The following is a 16,261-nucleotide window of genomic DNA, read 5'->3' on the forward strand; positions in this document are numbered from 1 at the left end:
GTTCCACTTTTCTCACTTTTTTCCTGTCCACCCTCTTACCCACACCTCATAAGGTGGAAATTACCTGTTGTGAAGTCGTAAATACCAGTTACATGCTTTGAACTTGTTGAGAAACGCCGATTGGCTAATGGCCAACAAGCTCCGTCGTCAACCATAAACTAAAAGTACAGCTATCATGTTTGTTATTAAATTACAGTGTTCAAAAACCATATTAATATAATGCTTTAAAAAAACATTTAACCGCCGAAAATGCTGTTATCGAGGTAATTTCCTGAGTAGGTGTCGTCAGAGGTCAGCATGTGATGCTAGTGAGAACGAGTAAACTCATAAATGTCCAACTTGTGATGAACTACAACCAGTTAGCAAGTCAAACATTTCCCAGTTTCCTAGTTCTGACTAGCGTGTGAATTCGGCATTAGAGAAATTGGAGCTCAGGGATGATAAACGAGTTTCCCACTCGTAGCTAATTACCAGTTGGAGTGGCGTTGAAGTGGATTTTTCCCAGTCTTATCTGGTAAATACCACCTTCCCACTTGGTTTTGAATACAGGGAAAATCCAAGCTCTGCCCAGGTAGGATAAAAGCAAAGCCTGTCTTTGATATATCAAATTATAAAATACACAAAAGTGGTTTAAATTAAAATACATACAGTACCAGTCAAAAGTGTGGACACACCGACCCATTCAAGGATATTTCTTTATATTTTACTATAATAGTTAAGCTATGAAAACTATGAAATAACACATATGGAATCATGTAGTAACCAAAAAGGTGTTTTAGATTTGAGATTTTTTAGATTTTAGAGAAAAAAACATTTCAGATTCTTCAAAGTAGCCACCCATGGCCTTGATGACTCTTGGCATTCTCTCAATCAGCTTCACGAGGAATGCTTTACCAACAGTCTTGAAAGAGTTCCCACATATGCTGAGCACTTGATGGCTGCTTTTCCTTCACTCTGCCATCCAACTCATCCCAAACCATCTTAATTGGATTGAGGTCAGGTGATTGTGGAGGCCAAGTCATCTGATGCAGCACTACATCACCGTCCTTTGTCAAATAGCCATTACACAGCTTGGAGGTGTTTTGGGTAATTTTCCTGATAAAAAAACCCAAATGATAGTCCCACTAAGCGCAAACCAGATGGGATGGCGTATCACTGCATAATGCTGGGGTAGCCATTCTGGTTAAGAGTTCCAGCAAAGCACCCCCACACCATCACACCTCCTCCTCCATGCTTCATGGAGGGAACCACATATGCAGAGATCATCCGTTCACCTACTCTGTGTCTCATAAATACACAGCAGTTAGAACCAAACATCTCTCATTTGGACTCATCAGACCAAAGGACAGATTTCCACCAGTCTAATGTCCATTACTCTTGTTTCTTGGTCCAAGCAAGGCTCTTTTTCTTATTAGTGTCCTTTAGTTGTGGTTTCTTTACAGCAATTTGACCATGAAGGCCTGATTCACACAGTATCCTCTGAACAGTTGATGTTGAGATGTGTCTGTTACTTGAACTCTATGAAGCATTTATATTGGCTGCAATCTGAGGTGCAGTTAACTCTAATGAACTTATCCTCTGTAGTGGAGGAATCTCTGGGTTTTCCTTTCCAGTGGCGATCCTCATGAGAGCCAGTTTCATCATAGCGCTTGATGAAACTTTCAAAATTCTCAACATTTTCCAAATTGACTGACCTTCATGTCTTAAAGTAATGATGGACTGTCATTTCTCTTTGCTTATTTGAGCTGTTCTTGCCATAATATGGACTTGGTCTTCTACCAAATAGGGCAATCTTCTGTATACTACCGCTACCTTATCACAACACAACTGATTGGCTCCAACGCATTAAGAAGGAAAGAAATTCCACATATGAACTTTTAACAAGGCACGCCGGTTAATTGAAATGCATTCGAGGTGACTACCTCATGAAGCTGGTTGAGAGAATGCCAAGAGTGTGCAAAGCTGTCATCAAGGCAAAGGGTGGCTACTTTGAAGAGTCTCAAATGTAAAATATATATATTTTTTGTTTAAAACTTTTTTGGTGTTAAACAAATTTAGAAAATAGTAAAAATAAAGAAAAACCCTGGAATGAGTAGGTGTGTCCGAACACAGCAAAAGTTCCAACCACCATGTGGTGGCTGCATCAGTTGACCTGGGCCCCACAATCACCCGACCTCAACCCAATTGAGATGGTTTGGGATGAGTTGGACCGCAGAGTGAAGGAAAAGCAGCAACAAGTGCTCAGTATATGTGGGAACTTCTTCAAGACTGTTGGAAAAGCATTCCTCATGAAGCTGGTTGAGAGAATGCAAAGAGTGTGCAAAACTGTCATCAAGGCAAAGGATGGCTACATTGAAGAATCTAAAATATATTTTGATTTGTTTAACACTTTTATGGTTACTACATGATTCCTATGTATTATTTAATAGTTTTGATGTCTTCACTATTATTCTACAACGTAGAAAATATTCAAAATAAAGAAAAATTAGGTGGGTCCAAACTTTTAACTGGTACTGTCATTCAATTTATACATCATAGCAGTGTTGATTAAATAATGTATTTAATATAGATCACATCTGACTTGTCATTAGGGACTATTTACATGGTTGGTCTATCCATTGCATAAAATCCATTGCATGAAATCCAGAGTTGTAGTATTACACATAACAATAAATCATAATAAACTGAGTGAGCGTGGATGGTCTGTGAGACTTTGAGAAGGCATCAGGAGAGGTGTATAATCCTTTAAACCCCAGCATGAGCACTAGGCCATGAATACTGAATACCAAATTCAAGTGTAAATGTGAATGGGGATTAACTATGATCCACTCCACACTGTGACTGCGTCCCCTGCATAGCATAAGCCTATTAGATCACATGCTGGAGCAAATCGAATGTGTTGAGTGAACAGTAATAAGAAACTTGAGAGGAGAAGTCGTGCAGCCATCGTGAATGAAAGATGACAGGGGAAAGAAGGGGATCATGTTACTGATTGAGTATGCAGTGAGGAGCAGGACTGTCACCCCCTGACCTTAGAGATCCTTATTATTCTCTATGTTTGGTTAGGTCAGGGTGTGACTCGGGTGGGAAAGTCTATGTTTTCTATTTCTTTGTTTTTGGCCGCGTGTGTTTCCCAATCAGAGGCAGCTGTCTATTGTTTTCTCTGATTGGGAATCATATATAAGTTGTCATTTTCCTTTTGGGTTTTGTGGGATCTTGTTTTCTGTTCAGTATCTGAGCCTGACAGAACTGTGCGCTTTCGTTATTTTGTTTGGTGTCATCAATAAATATACGATGTACGCCTACCACGCTGCACCTTGGTCTCCTTCTACAAACGAGAGCCGTTAAAGAAGATCCCACCAAAAACGGACCAAGCAGCATGGCCAGGAGGAGTGTACATGGGAGGAAATCCTGGATGGAGAAGGACCCTGGACAAGGGCCGGAGAATATCGACGTCCAAAGGAGCAGTGCGTCTCCTCGGCCCAGGATATCCTGCGCCAGCACAACCCAGTGCGGGCCTGTGCCAGCCCCCTGCACTTGCCGTGCTACAGGGGGTATTCAGCCAGGATGCGTTGTGCCAGCTCTACGCTCCAGACCTCCAGTGCGCCTCCACGGCCCAGTATATCCTGCGCCGGCTCTACGCACTGTGCCTCCAGTGCGCCTTCATAGCCCAGTGCATCCTGTGCCAGCTCTCCACACTCACCGAGCTAAAGTGGGTATCCAGCCAGAACGTGTTGTGGCAGCTCCATGCACCAGGCTTTCAGTACGTCTCCTCAGTCTGGTGAGACCTGTTCCGGCTCCACGTATGAAGTCTCCAGTGATGATCCATGGCCCGAAGCCTCCAGGGATGATCCATGGCCCGAAGCCTCCAGTGATGATCCATGGCCCGGAGCCTGCAGTGATGATCCATGGCCCGAAGCCTCCAGTGATGATCCATGGCCCGGAGCCTGCAGTGATGATTCATGGCACGGAGCCTGCAGTGAAGATCCAGGGAAAGGAGCCTCCAGCGACAGTCCCCAGTCCGGAGCCTCCAGCGACAGTCAGGAGCCTGCAGCGATGATCTACGGTCCGGAGTTCCCGGCGACGATCCCTGCACCAGAGGCGCCACCGAAGTGGGGGGAGCCTCAAGCGGAGTGGGGTCTGCGTCCCCACCGAGAGTAGATGCCCACTCGGACCCTCCCCTATAGGTTCAGGACCTTTGGGTACTTTCACGCCCTTATTATTCTCTATGTTTGGTTAGGTCAGGGTGTGACTCGGGTGGGAAAGTCTATGTTTTCTATTTCTTTGTTTTTGGTCGAGTGTGTTTCCCAATCAGAGGTAGCGGTCTATCGTTGTCTCTGATTGGGGATCATATATAAGTTGTCATTTTCCTTTTGGGTTTTGTCGGATCTTGTTTTCTGTTTAGTATCCGAGCCTAACAGAACTGTGCGCTTTCGTTTTTTTGTCTTTGTTATTTTGTTTGGTGTCATCAATAAATATACGATGTACGCCTACCACGCAGCGCCATGGTCTCCTACAAACGAGAGCCATTACAAGGACAGGGATATTTGTCTGCTATACTTTTGGGGGACACATCAGCCTTTTGACTTACTTGACATAGAGATAGTTGAAAGGATATTTAAATTTTTTCTCACATACAGTAGGACAAGCTGTCACTAAACTACTTTCCAGCACACCAGTGTAAACACTTTCAACATCAACAGTATCTTTTTCCACTGGATGGCTAGGATGTAAAATCACATGGAGAAGAAGAGCACGTGGTTAATTCATTTAGAACTGTTATCATCTTGGGTTTTCTGGATTCAACTGGGTGAGTCTACAAGTCCCATCCACTTCAGCAGTACCAACAGTCCCCGGGGAGATGTCCTTAACCCTAATAATCAGAGTGATAGAGGGAGCCTGCTAGGTACAGGCAGGATGCAGAGGGGGTTTCAATTAGTTGTCAACGGCTATTTGGAGACCCAGTAATGCTGAGAGAAAATGGCCTGGGACCCAATTCATCATCCTGACTGGCTTAATGTTAAGGACATTTTCATTACCAGTCCTGTGTGTCCCAGTTACACACAACCATGGTATAAATGTGACTGATGGGGAAGGTGCAGGGTGGGTTCGGCTGTCGCCTCTCTTTAAAGTCACCCCCTTTTGGCCCGTTACAGATCTCAGCTCAGACATAATAGGCCCCCTGACCTTTCTGTTGTCTCTAATTAACCCCTAACCCCCTCCCCTCCCTGACTCGCCCACCAATCCCCAGACAGAGATAATAGATGCGTTTTGCAGTGCCACCGTAACTCTCAGCCTCTCAGAGGTGTTATTTAATACTGAAAACCACTGACGGCAACAAAGTAAAATGGCTGAGTGTATGTGTTTCACTGGGGCTGCCTGACCAATAAATACATATAACATATTTTATGCCGTTGCATGTGGGGGACGATGGTGGTTGTCGTCAATCATTTGAAACATAAAATTACTAAATATTATTGTTGTTGTCTAAATGCCATAGAGAATTGATAATATTATCAAACATACACTAAATTAATGAAACACCTTATTTGAAATTCCACCTATGCACATCTGTGCCAAGAAAAGTCTGTGTTTTTGAAAACATGTTTGCATGTTCCAGCATGTCCTCAGGTCCCCAGGGCTCTCAGAGTGGATCAAGAATAACCCATAAGGGCTTGACATATTGTCTCTCTCTGTGCCTGACTGACATTCTGTGAGTCTCCATGAACATCTGTACTGTGTTGTGTTCAGAAGACAAGCCAGGAATGAATAGAGAAACGTGCAAGTACCTCCCTCAGAAGGTTTATTGACATTTAGAGCAACAATGAAATACCAACCATCACATTTGTGGTATTGCCTAATGAACCAGAGTAATAATGGAATGGAAAATCCTCCATAGTTGCATGATTAGACATTCTGTGAGGTTTGTAAGGAGCAAGGTATGCAGGCACACAGGGGCACACAGTGCTTTCTATCATTCTAAATACATGAGAAAGAAACACAGGATGGGAAAGAATATGTACTGAAACTTTAGAAACAGAGGGTAGTTATTTGTGGTTCCAAGTCTACTAATTCATCATTGTCGAGGAAAATTATTGCGACTATAGGCAAAATGCTAATGTCATTTAGCTGGCAACACAGAAGCACCAACACCAGCATGTGTGTGGCATCTTGAATGATAATGACAAAGCATTCCGTATCCCTTGTGAGCAAGTCTGTGGAACGCTGATTACAGATTGGCCAGTGTGTCCTCACCCCTATGAGGACCAGGATTCTAATGCTAATCACTGTTGGCTCCCATTGAAATATAATGTTTTCCATGTAGCTATAATGCACGGAAACAAAACGGAATACACCAGTTACACTATTTTACAGAGCTCTGTGTGTTTTGTCATTTTTATCCCTACTGCATTTTGTGTCCCACTTGCTCACTGCCAATTTTAACCAATTGCACCATCTACTGGCCCCATAATAGAACTAGTCTGTTTTTGTGATGAACCAGTCACTGGTCAGACCTTTCAAGTTGAATGTATATGCTCAGATTCTAACAGGAGGAAAGGTAAGAGAATATATGATGATGTTTATTCACTCCTATAGTATATTTACCAGTCGTCATACAGGTATCATCAGTTCACTCTCAATTTGAAATGCCCTACATGGGATTCATCATCAATTACAAACTGTGAGAAACCATAAATATCAGACAGCAGACACTTTATTTTCATTCAGGAGAAACATGTCGGAGCCGAGCCCAGTGATGCTCAGCCCAGTGAAGCTCAGCTGCACATCTAATATAGGTTAATTGAAAGGAGGGAGATTCAGTGCATCGGTTCCCATTGGCTGGCTGTGTGCAGCTCCTCTGTAGCACAAACTGTCTGTATTAATCAGCAGCCATCTCTTAAACAGCGGCCATGACTATCAGTGAGGTGAGTCCATTGCTATTCAGGACCGAACAGATGATAAATCATTTGTACATAATTAGTGCTCAGCAAGGTTACAACTGACACAGATTTTCATCTTAATTATGTGGGAAATTTGTTCCATTAATTTAATTTGGTGCGCATGAGCGGGTTAGCCCCTAACTAAGTTCATCTTACACCTGTCAGTGTGGGCAAAAAGAGGGCCTTGGATGACGGGTAAATGAAGATTCTTCTTCGATCAACTGGCTTGTTTCATATGTATACTACCATTGTGAATGTCATCTGTTTTCAGTAGTGTTTCACAGTAAGCCATAGTATTCTAGTCGCCCTAAGAAAAACATGTAGCCTATTTTGTTATTCTGTTATAAGTAACTTGCAACATGGCTCCAACATATAAGAAAAACCTTTGGCCCAAAACCCTGTTTTGAGATGGCTACAGTCCATACACCTCTTGTCAGGTGATGTACTGTTGTAAGCGTCTTATGTTTGAGTGAGAGACACTGCCTGTAATGGTCTCAGCCGGGTGGGCATGGGTAGGTCCAAGGACTTGGTTTCTTTTCATTGTTGGGGAGTAGAGTGTATGAAGCTGTAGTAATTACCTGACAGAAGCAGTTCAATACACAGAGAGAGAGAGAGAGCGAGAGAGAATGACTGATTTAGGAACTGTGGGTCTCTAATGGAATCCTCCACCTGGGCGCTTAACCTGACAACTGTTACCTGAACTGATGCATAGTCCATTATGGGTTCCTCCACTTTAATAGAGTGTCCATCATGTGAAATACAGAGATGTCGGGGGCTAAAGGACTCACACCTACTTGAAGGTGTAACCCGCTCTGTAATGGTGTTCTTTTAGACAATGCTGCAGTATGTGTCCCCCCCCCCCCACACACACACACACACACACACACACAGAGAAAGATAGATTAATCTCAAGTTGTATGATTTTGTTGTCTCCAAGAAGATTGACAACCCTGTTCAAGTGAAAGATACTGATGTTGAAAGGCTTCAGACCTAGAGCTTCATCTTGTGCACGAGAAGACTTTCCATTGCATTTTTAGTGGCATTAGCTCTCTCCACTGGACAAATGTGGTATTGCAACTTTTAAAACAGTTGAATCGCTTCAAATGCACCATTCGTGTTACCTCAATACTCACTTTATCAACTCTCTCATCACTCTACTGTGACCGTGGTACAGTCGATATTTAGCTGAGTTTACCCTACTTGTATTGAAATCGTAAACACAATTTCTCACGGAATGACCAAAGTCATATGCTTTCGTCATGTGACTACACATCACACCAGTCCAACATGGCGGCCACGTCTGTTTTCCAGAGAGTGAGAACAGGGTCGAAAATAGGAGCTCAATATGATCAAGAAGGAAATCTTATTCAGGTAACATAATTAAATGTTACGCTGTAGTCTTTCGTTTTTCCAAATATGGTGCGGTTTGTGCCTTTATAACAATACAACATTGCAAGGTTAACATGGCTGGGTTTGCCAGTTAGCTACGTTAGCTAGCTCACCGTTTGCTATATACACCAACTGATGTTCGCAACTTTGGCTTGCAGGTTGAAACACGTGAGGACGAGGAGCAGAGTGTCAAGCTTGCAGAAATCCTGGACCTTCTGCTTGCTGCTGGATACTTTAGAGCCCGAATCAAAGGACTGGGACCTTTTGATAAGGTGAGTACTAACAACTTACGTAGGGGTGGCCAAGGCCAACCCTCCTCCTTGTTAGCTGCAGACTCCTTTCAATTCCCGGTATATCATCTCCTTGCTACCCTGTAGATGACACATCCATATTTCTTCATCCACTTCCCTGAACCATATATTGTCATAGGTGGTTGGAGGGATGACATGGTGCATCACAACATGTAACTTTGACATTGACGTGGATCTACTGTTCCAGGAAAATTCAACTATTGGACAGAAAATGTAAGTAGTTCACAGCCAGCATTATTGTGTTTACTGTTAGTGATGTTGTGGACCAGTGTAACTGATGTATATTGACCGTGTGTTTCTCATTGCAGAGCTCTCACAGAGAAAATAGTGTCTGTTCTGCCCAAAATGAAGTGCCCTCACCGCCTGGAGCCCCATCAGATCCAAGGGCTGGATTTCATCCATATATTTCCAGTGATACAGGTGTGCATTCCTAGACAATAGAGTTTTGTAGTAGAGTACTGCACTTAGTTTGTGATCTCATGTCTGATTCATTGGCTGTGTTGTATGTTCTTCAGTGGCTGGTGAAGAGAGCCATAGAGACGAGGGAGGAGATGGGAGACTATGTGAGGGCCTACTCTGTCTCTCAGTTCCAGAAGACACACAGCTTTCCTGAGGTGAGCACTGTTATTGTAGGGTGGCTCCATAGCAGGGCTATTAAACTCCAGTGCTACTCATAACATTTCTAAGTGCAACGTTCTCACCGTTTCGCTGAATGAACCTGTCTTATGCACCCTGTCTGTATTGGCCCTCCATCCTAGGATGAAGACTTCCTGCAGAGAAAGGAGAAGGCTGTGAAAGCAGTCCTAGATGTATCGGTGAGTGACTAGCTGACACGTAATGGGTCACATTATCCCATGTCCCTTCACAATACAGGCCCCCCTTGTTATAGTATAACAACATTAAAATCACATATACAGCATTTGTTTTTCTCCTATGGTATTGACAGGAAGTGTATAAACCTCAGAGGAAGTACAAGAGACAGGTTGAAGCAGGAGAGCTGCTGGATGAAGAGTCCAGGGTTCACTCCACCTTGCTGGAGTATGGAAGGTAGGCTACCTCTCTGCCTCACTCTTTCTTTCTCTCTTTCTCCGTATTCAGTTCTTCATATCCAACTTTCTCCACAGTTCATGTCATTTTCACATTGATTATCAGAACCAATGTGATCTCATCCCATTTGACAATTGTGTTCCTTCCATTTTCCTATCCTTTTCCTGCTTATCATCCATCCTTGTATTAGAATGTCAGATTACCTTCTGTAAGTATGTAAATGGATTCGTTCACTGCAGGGAGTGCTTTTCACATGAATGCTTGTTATGTGTGTTTGGATACAGAAGAGAGTACAAAACACTTAAAATAAGCATGTAGTCTGTGTGTGTGTGTGCACGCATGCATGCATGCATGCATGTGTTAATGTGTTCCTTATAATGTACCAGTATCTTAACAGTGATTTAATATGAGCACCTATTTCTCCTTGATTTTAGACGATATGGATTCAGCAAGCAGACAAAACAGGACAAGGTGAGCCTCATTGAAATCGCATCAAGTTACAAGTATCTCTTTCATACCTGACATGTGAAGTTAATTGTAGAATTATATGAATTGAAAGCCTAACACTACAGCCTTCTACAGAAAGATACATACAGGGACAGTAGGTTGATCATTTCGTCCATTATTACAGGGATGGAGACTGGTGGATTATAGGTGTTATGTCAACTGTAGCTGTAGTAGAAAGTGAAACCTTCATAATGAAAGATGGTTACCCCCTGTTCCTTACAGACAGAGGATCGGAAAGCCTCGTTGACCCCGGGCTCTCAGGCCACGCCTCAAGGGATGACAGAGGTGTCGCAGGAGGAGGAGGACCTGCAGGCAGCAGAGGAGGTGAGGTCACTTCCCACGTGTATCGCTCTAAACCCAACCATAGCCACATGTCCAATACTTCATGAATGCATCTCTCTGTATGATGATGTCCTGTCATATTTCCTCTCAGATGCGCATCAAAACACTGATGACCAGCATGGCTGCCATGGCGACTGAGGAGGTAGGCACGACTTTAGTTCTTCTCTTTGCCTGCGCCTTTACTGTGTGGTTGATTTGTGTCAACCATTGCAACGCCAAGGGTTGTGGTTTAAATTCCCATTCAGGCCACCCATAATCACGCATGACTAAGTCTCTTTGGATAAAACGTCTGCTTTATGCCATGTATTATTGCATTGTGTTTGCCTGCAGGGGAGGCTAACAGCTAGCACCGTGGGCCAGATAGTTGGGCTACAGTCTGAGGAGATTAAACAGATAGCATCTGAGTACGCTGAGAAGGTAAGCGAGGGCTCACTTAAATGGTTAACTGCAATCGACAGGTTTCTGTCATATTTTAAAGGATAAGTCAAAGCCACATTGTGTAGTTAATTTGTTCCCACACACGCATTTCCAGCAGTCAGAGCTGTCTACAGAGGATCGTCCAGAGCGGTACGGGCCGGTCCAGCAACACCGAAGGATGGTAACCTCTCTAAACAAACAGATCCAACAGAAAACCAAGCAGTTGGAGGAGGTGAGGACTAGACTCTGAACTTTACTGTACTTTATTGTGAAATCCCCATTTATTTCTCTAATGGAAGGATACAATGCTCTTTCTTTTAGTGACAGAAGTAAATAAAAGTATGTATTTTGTGTATTTTCAGCTACAAGCCAAGCGCTTGGAGGTAAAATCAGGGTGTGAGCAGGCTAAGAGCAAACTGATGGAGGCCACAGAGCAGACAGAGAGACTGGAGAAAGAGCTGAGTGCCCTGGAAGAGGCTGAGGGCCAGGCTGATACTGGGTGAGTACTGCACATGCAGACCAACCATAGGGTGTTCATTCAGCGGTTGTTAGTATAGAAGAACCCTGAAATGATAAATGTGCTTTGGACATTTCTCCTCCTCCCTGTGTGTACCACAGTCTGTTGGAGAAGCTGAGGGCTCTGGTAGGCATGAATGAGAACCTAAAGCACCAGGAGCAGGAATTCCGAACACACTGTAGAGTGAGTCTGCACACTTTCCCTAATACGTCATAAGTCCATATGACTTGTTAGACATACTTCATAGATGGACAGTTGAAGTCGGAAGTTTACATACACTTAGGTTGGAGTCATTAAAACTCGTTTTTCCACCACTCCACAAATTTCTTGTTAACAAACTATAGTTTTGGCAAGTCTGTGCCTTTTTAAACAGCTTGGAAAATTCCAGAAAATGATGTCATGGCTTTAGAAGCTTCTGATAGGCTAATTGACATCATTTGAATCAATTGGAGGTGTACCTGTGGATGTATTGCAAGGCCTACCTTCAAACTCAGTGCCTCTTTGCTTGACGTCAAGGGAAAATCAAAAGAAATCAGCCAAGACCTCAAACAAATTGTAGACCTCTGTTTCATCTTTGGGAGCAATTTCCAAACGCCTGAAGGTAAAACGTTCATCTGTACAAACAATAGTACTCAAGTATAAACAACATGGGACCACGCAGCCATCATACTGCTCAGGAAGGAGACACATTCTGTCTCCTAGAGATGAACATACATTGGTGCAAAAAGTGCAAATCAATCCCAGAACAACAGCAAAGGACCTTGTGAAGATGCTGGAGGAAACAGGTACAAAAGTATTGATATCCACAGTAAAAACGAGTCCTATATTGACATAACCTGAAAGGCCACTCAGCAAGGAAGGCGCCACTGCTCCAAAACCGCCATAAAAAATCCAGACTACGGTTTGCAACTGCACATGAGGACAAAGATCTATTTTGTCCCCATCATACAAAAATAGAACTGTTTGGCCATAATGGCTATCGTTATGTTTGGAGGAAAAAGGGGGAGGCTTGCAAGCCGAAGAACACCATCCCAACTGTGAAGCACAGGGTTGGCAGCATCATGTTGTGGGGGTGCTTTGCTGCAGGAGGGACTGGTGCACTTCACAAAATAGATGGCACCATGAGAAAGGAAAATTATGTGGATATATTGATGCAACATCGCAAGACATCAGTCAGGAAGTTAAAGCTTGGTTGCAAATGGGTCTTCCAAATGGATAGCATTCTTCCAAAGTTGTGGCAAAATGGTTTAAGGAAACAAAGCCACGGTATTGGAGTGGCCATCACAAAGCCCTCAATCCCATAAAAAAATGAGTGGGCAAAACTGAAAAGACGTGCGTGAGCAAGGAGGCCTACAAACCTGACTCAGTTACACCAGCTCTGTCAGGAGGAATGGCCCAAAATTCACCCAACTTATTGTGGAAGGCTACCATAAACATTTGACCCAAGTTAAACAATTTAAAGGCAGTGCTACCAAATACCGAGTGTATGTAAACTTCTGACCCACTGGGAATGTGATGAAAGAAATAAAAGCTGAAGTAAATCATTCTCTCTACTATTATTCTGACATTTTAAATTCTTAAAATAAAGTGAATTGTGAAAACTGAGTTTAAATGTATTTGGCTAAGGTGTATGTAAACTTCCGACTTCAACTGTATTTGATATATTTCACAAATTTTCTGGTAAGAGCACCACAACTAATATGGAGTGCTATTTGATTCCAGGAGGAGATGGTTCGCCTGCAGCAGAACATTGAGAACCTGAAGATTGAGTCAGGAGATGATACGGAGGATGTGAAGGTAGCACACTGGCCCTGAGAGGAGCCCTCCCAAGACCAGCTAACTCTTCTTTGTCTATAACTCTCTCTCTCTGTGTGTCTCTCAGGAGAGGAGTCAGCTTATAGAAAAGCAATACAACACAGACAAAGAGAAGCTACAGAAAATCAGACTGTTGATGGTAAAATCTCCAACACACACTGCTGGAGCAGGATTAATTCATACTTATTCCGCTTGAATTGAGTTAGGAATTTTGTTTGGATCATGCCAATAGTGGTCCTCTTACCACTTCCATTATTTGCTCATGACCTGAGGTCTACTCTCTGATAGGCTCGTAGGAACCGTGAGATCGCCGTCCTGCAGAGGAAGATAGATGAGGTGCCGAGCAGGGCAGAACTGACCCAGTATCAGAAAAGGTTTATTGAGCTCTATGGCCAAGGTGGGTGTCTTAGTCTCATCCTGTTTTTGGCATATTGTTTAACAAATTCTTGCATCAAACGCAGTTATACACAGTGTACAAACATTAGGAACACCTTCCTAGTAGTGAGTTGCATCTCTGTTGCCCTCGAAACAGCTTAAATTCGCCAAGGCATGGACATTAGACAAGGTGTCAAAACCGATCCACAGGGATGCTGGCCCATGTTGACTCAAATGCTTCCCCACAGTAGCTTCAAGTTGGCTGGATGTCTTTTGGGTGCACACAGGAAACTGTTGAGTGTGAACCCAGCAGCGTTGCAGTTATTGACACACTCGAACCGGTGCGCCTGGCACCTACTACCATACCTTGCTCAAAGGCAGTTAAATATTTTGTCTTGCCCATTCATCCTCTCAATGGTACACACACACAATTCATGTCTCGATTGTCTCAAGGCTTATAAAATAAATATTTAACCTGCCTCCTCCCCTTCATCTATAAGAGACCATAGCTTTCACCTGGATTCACCTGGTCAGTCTGTCATGCTTTATACACTGTATATTTTTTGTTTTCAAGTTTATTTGTCATATGGACAGGATACACATAGTATACACAGTCCAACTAAATGCTTGCTTGCAGGTTCCCTCTCGTTAATGTGACAACAATGAGAAATAATAAAAGATAAGAATATAACTTACTAATAAGTAAATGAGCTCAATAGAATATAATACATTATTTGCATACGTATAAATATAGGAAGGCACTCAACAATTTACAGTACAATATTTATACGTATCGGGGAAGGGTGACTGGAGGGCAAGTGTTTAAATGGTGCAGTATTTAGCAATAATAAGTCTAGTAGCAGCAGTCATGATGTGTATGTACCATGAATGTATATGTGTGGTTGCATGTGTGCTAAGGGGCAGAGAATCAGTGCAGGTAGTCAGTCCAGTTCAAGGGTTCAGCAGTCTGATGGCTTGTGAATAGAAACTGTCTCTGTGCCTGTTGGTTCGAGACCCGATACCGTCTGCCTTGCGGTAAGGGAGTGAACAGTCTGTAGCTGGGGTGTGTGGGTTCCTGAATGATGCTGTGTTTATAATGTTTGCTTTTTCGTCCTTTAGTTTCAGCAACACATAAAGAGACCAAGCAGTTCTTCACCTTGTATAACACATTAGATGACAAGAAGGTTTACCTGGAGAAGGAGGTAAGAGAAGAGGGCAAACTGTCTCAATCAATTTCAGAGAGACATTGCAGTTGAAATCAGCGGTTTATTCATCATAGTCATACTCTGTCTTGATCTGTTTCTTTAGGTGAACTTGCTGAATTCCATCCATGACAACTTCCAACAGTAAGTATTGTCACAATTAAACCTCTCTAAACCTATCCTGTATTTGGTATTATGGGTAATACCAATCCAGCAGATGTACATCCTGTCCAAGCTGTGGTTTTCTGTCTTGCTCAGGGCAATGGCATCTTCGGGGGCCAAGGAACAGTTCTTGAGACAGATGGAGCAGATAGTCGAGGGAATCAAACAAAGCCGCATCAAGGTAACCATCTATTATTATCTTTACTGTCTACTGCGTAATGACAGCTTTCACTGAGCATGCCAGGTGCTCACCCCCTGGCCCTAGTGACACATAAATTAGACAGCGACGTGGAAGTGGAAAAAAATGAAGCAGAGCATATTGGTAATGTGATGTATGTATAGATGGAGAAGAAGAAGCAGGAGAACAAGATGAGGAGAGACCAGCTGAATGATGAGTACCTCGAGCTGCTGGATAAACAGAGGCTCTACTTCAAAACTGTCAAGGACTTCAAAGAGGTGAGGCCTGGGAGAAAAGTGTTCTGGGTCTGTACAGTAAAATATAGGAACTAGTTAACTGTTTTATGAATATATTTTATTGTAGTCTTTCAGAGCTGAATATTGTTTTCTAAACTGTTAAAGAAGAGAATCACTGAGGTTGTTTACTGATCCAATACTCTTTCTCACAGGAGTGCCGGAAGAATGAAATGCTGCTATCCAAGCTGAGAACTAAGGGTGCTTCGTAACTCAAATAATCTCTTATTGTTTATAAAAACTCATCTCAAACAAATCTCATCAGTCAATGACTTTGTCTTGCTGTCTGAAATATGTATTCTCCTATTGGAGGTCATCATTGTTTTGTCTTATTCTGCCTATTGTATTGTGCTTTGAGATTCCATGTTTATTTGCAGCATGTGGTTAGGGATGTCACTCGTGGCAGGGCAGAGGGATTCTTGAGAGAAGGACATTAACTGCACTGTGACGTGAGGAATGTTCGCTCTACTTATGTGCAATTGGCACTAATGTGCAGGGCTATCTGTACAGTTGTATTCATTAGCTTTCTCAGATGTTGATTAGAGTGTAACAGTGCAGAATGAGGCATGGTTGACACTTACTAAACTACAGCATTTCAAATTAATAAATGCTATGCAGAAATATGGTTCACGTTTATGCTGACAATTTTTTCAATCAAAATCAAATGTTTTACCTGTGTCTTATTCTCTGTTGTCTATCCTTTCCAACAGTTTACTATCAAGTTGGCACTTAATAAAATAAACTATGCACAGTCAGTAAGATTTC

General features: G+C 42.8%; 1 protein-coding gene across 2 annotated transcripts; it reads left to right on the top strand.

Moving 5' to 3' along the window:
• The first annotated feature begins 8,152 nt into the window (after positions 1–8,152).
• On the top strand, positions 8,153–16,251 carry ccdc93 (coiled-coil domain containing 93). Of its 2 annotated transcripts, XM_024389517.2 has the most exons (23): positions 8,153–8,312; positions 8,489–8,602; positions 8,760–8,854; positions 8,950–9,061; positions 9,157–9,255; positions 9,400–9,456; positions 9,588–9,688; positions 9,879–9,896; positions 10,123–10,159; positions 10,418–10,519; positions 10,629–10,679; positions 10,868–10,954; positions 11,070–11,186; positions 11,317–11,453; positions 11,573–11,654; positions 13,194–13,268; positions 13,354–13,425; positions 13,575–13,683; positions 14,781–14,863; positions 14,970–15,007; positions 15,122–15,206; positions 15,368–15,481; positions 15,652–16,251. In XM_024389517.2, exons 1-23 carry the CDS (start codon positions 8,190–8,192, stop codon positions 15,706–15,708), a joined length of 1,965 nt encoding a protein of 654 aa, XP_024245285.2. In that variant the 5' UTR covers positions 8,153–8,189; the 3' UTR covers positions 15,709–16,251. The 2 variants fall into 2 exon arrangements, with proteins under 2 accessions (XP_024245285.2, XP_024245286.2); XM_024389518.2 differs by lacking the exon at positions 9,879–9,896.
• The last annotated feature ends 10 nt before the right edge of the window (positions 16,252–16,261 follow it).

The sequence above is a fragment of the Oncorhynchus tshawytscha genome, linkage group LG26 (assembly GCF_018296145.1).
Source record: "Oncorhynchus tshawytscha isolate Ot180627B linkage group LG26, Otsh_v2.0, whole genome shotgun sequence".
NCBI classification, from domain to species: Eukaryota; Metazoa; Chordata; class Actinopteri; order Salmoniformes; family Salmonidae; genus Oncorhynchus; species Oncorhynchus tshawytscha.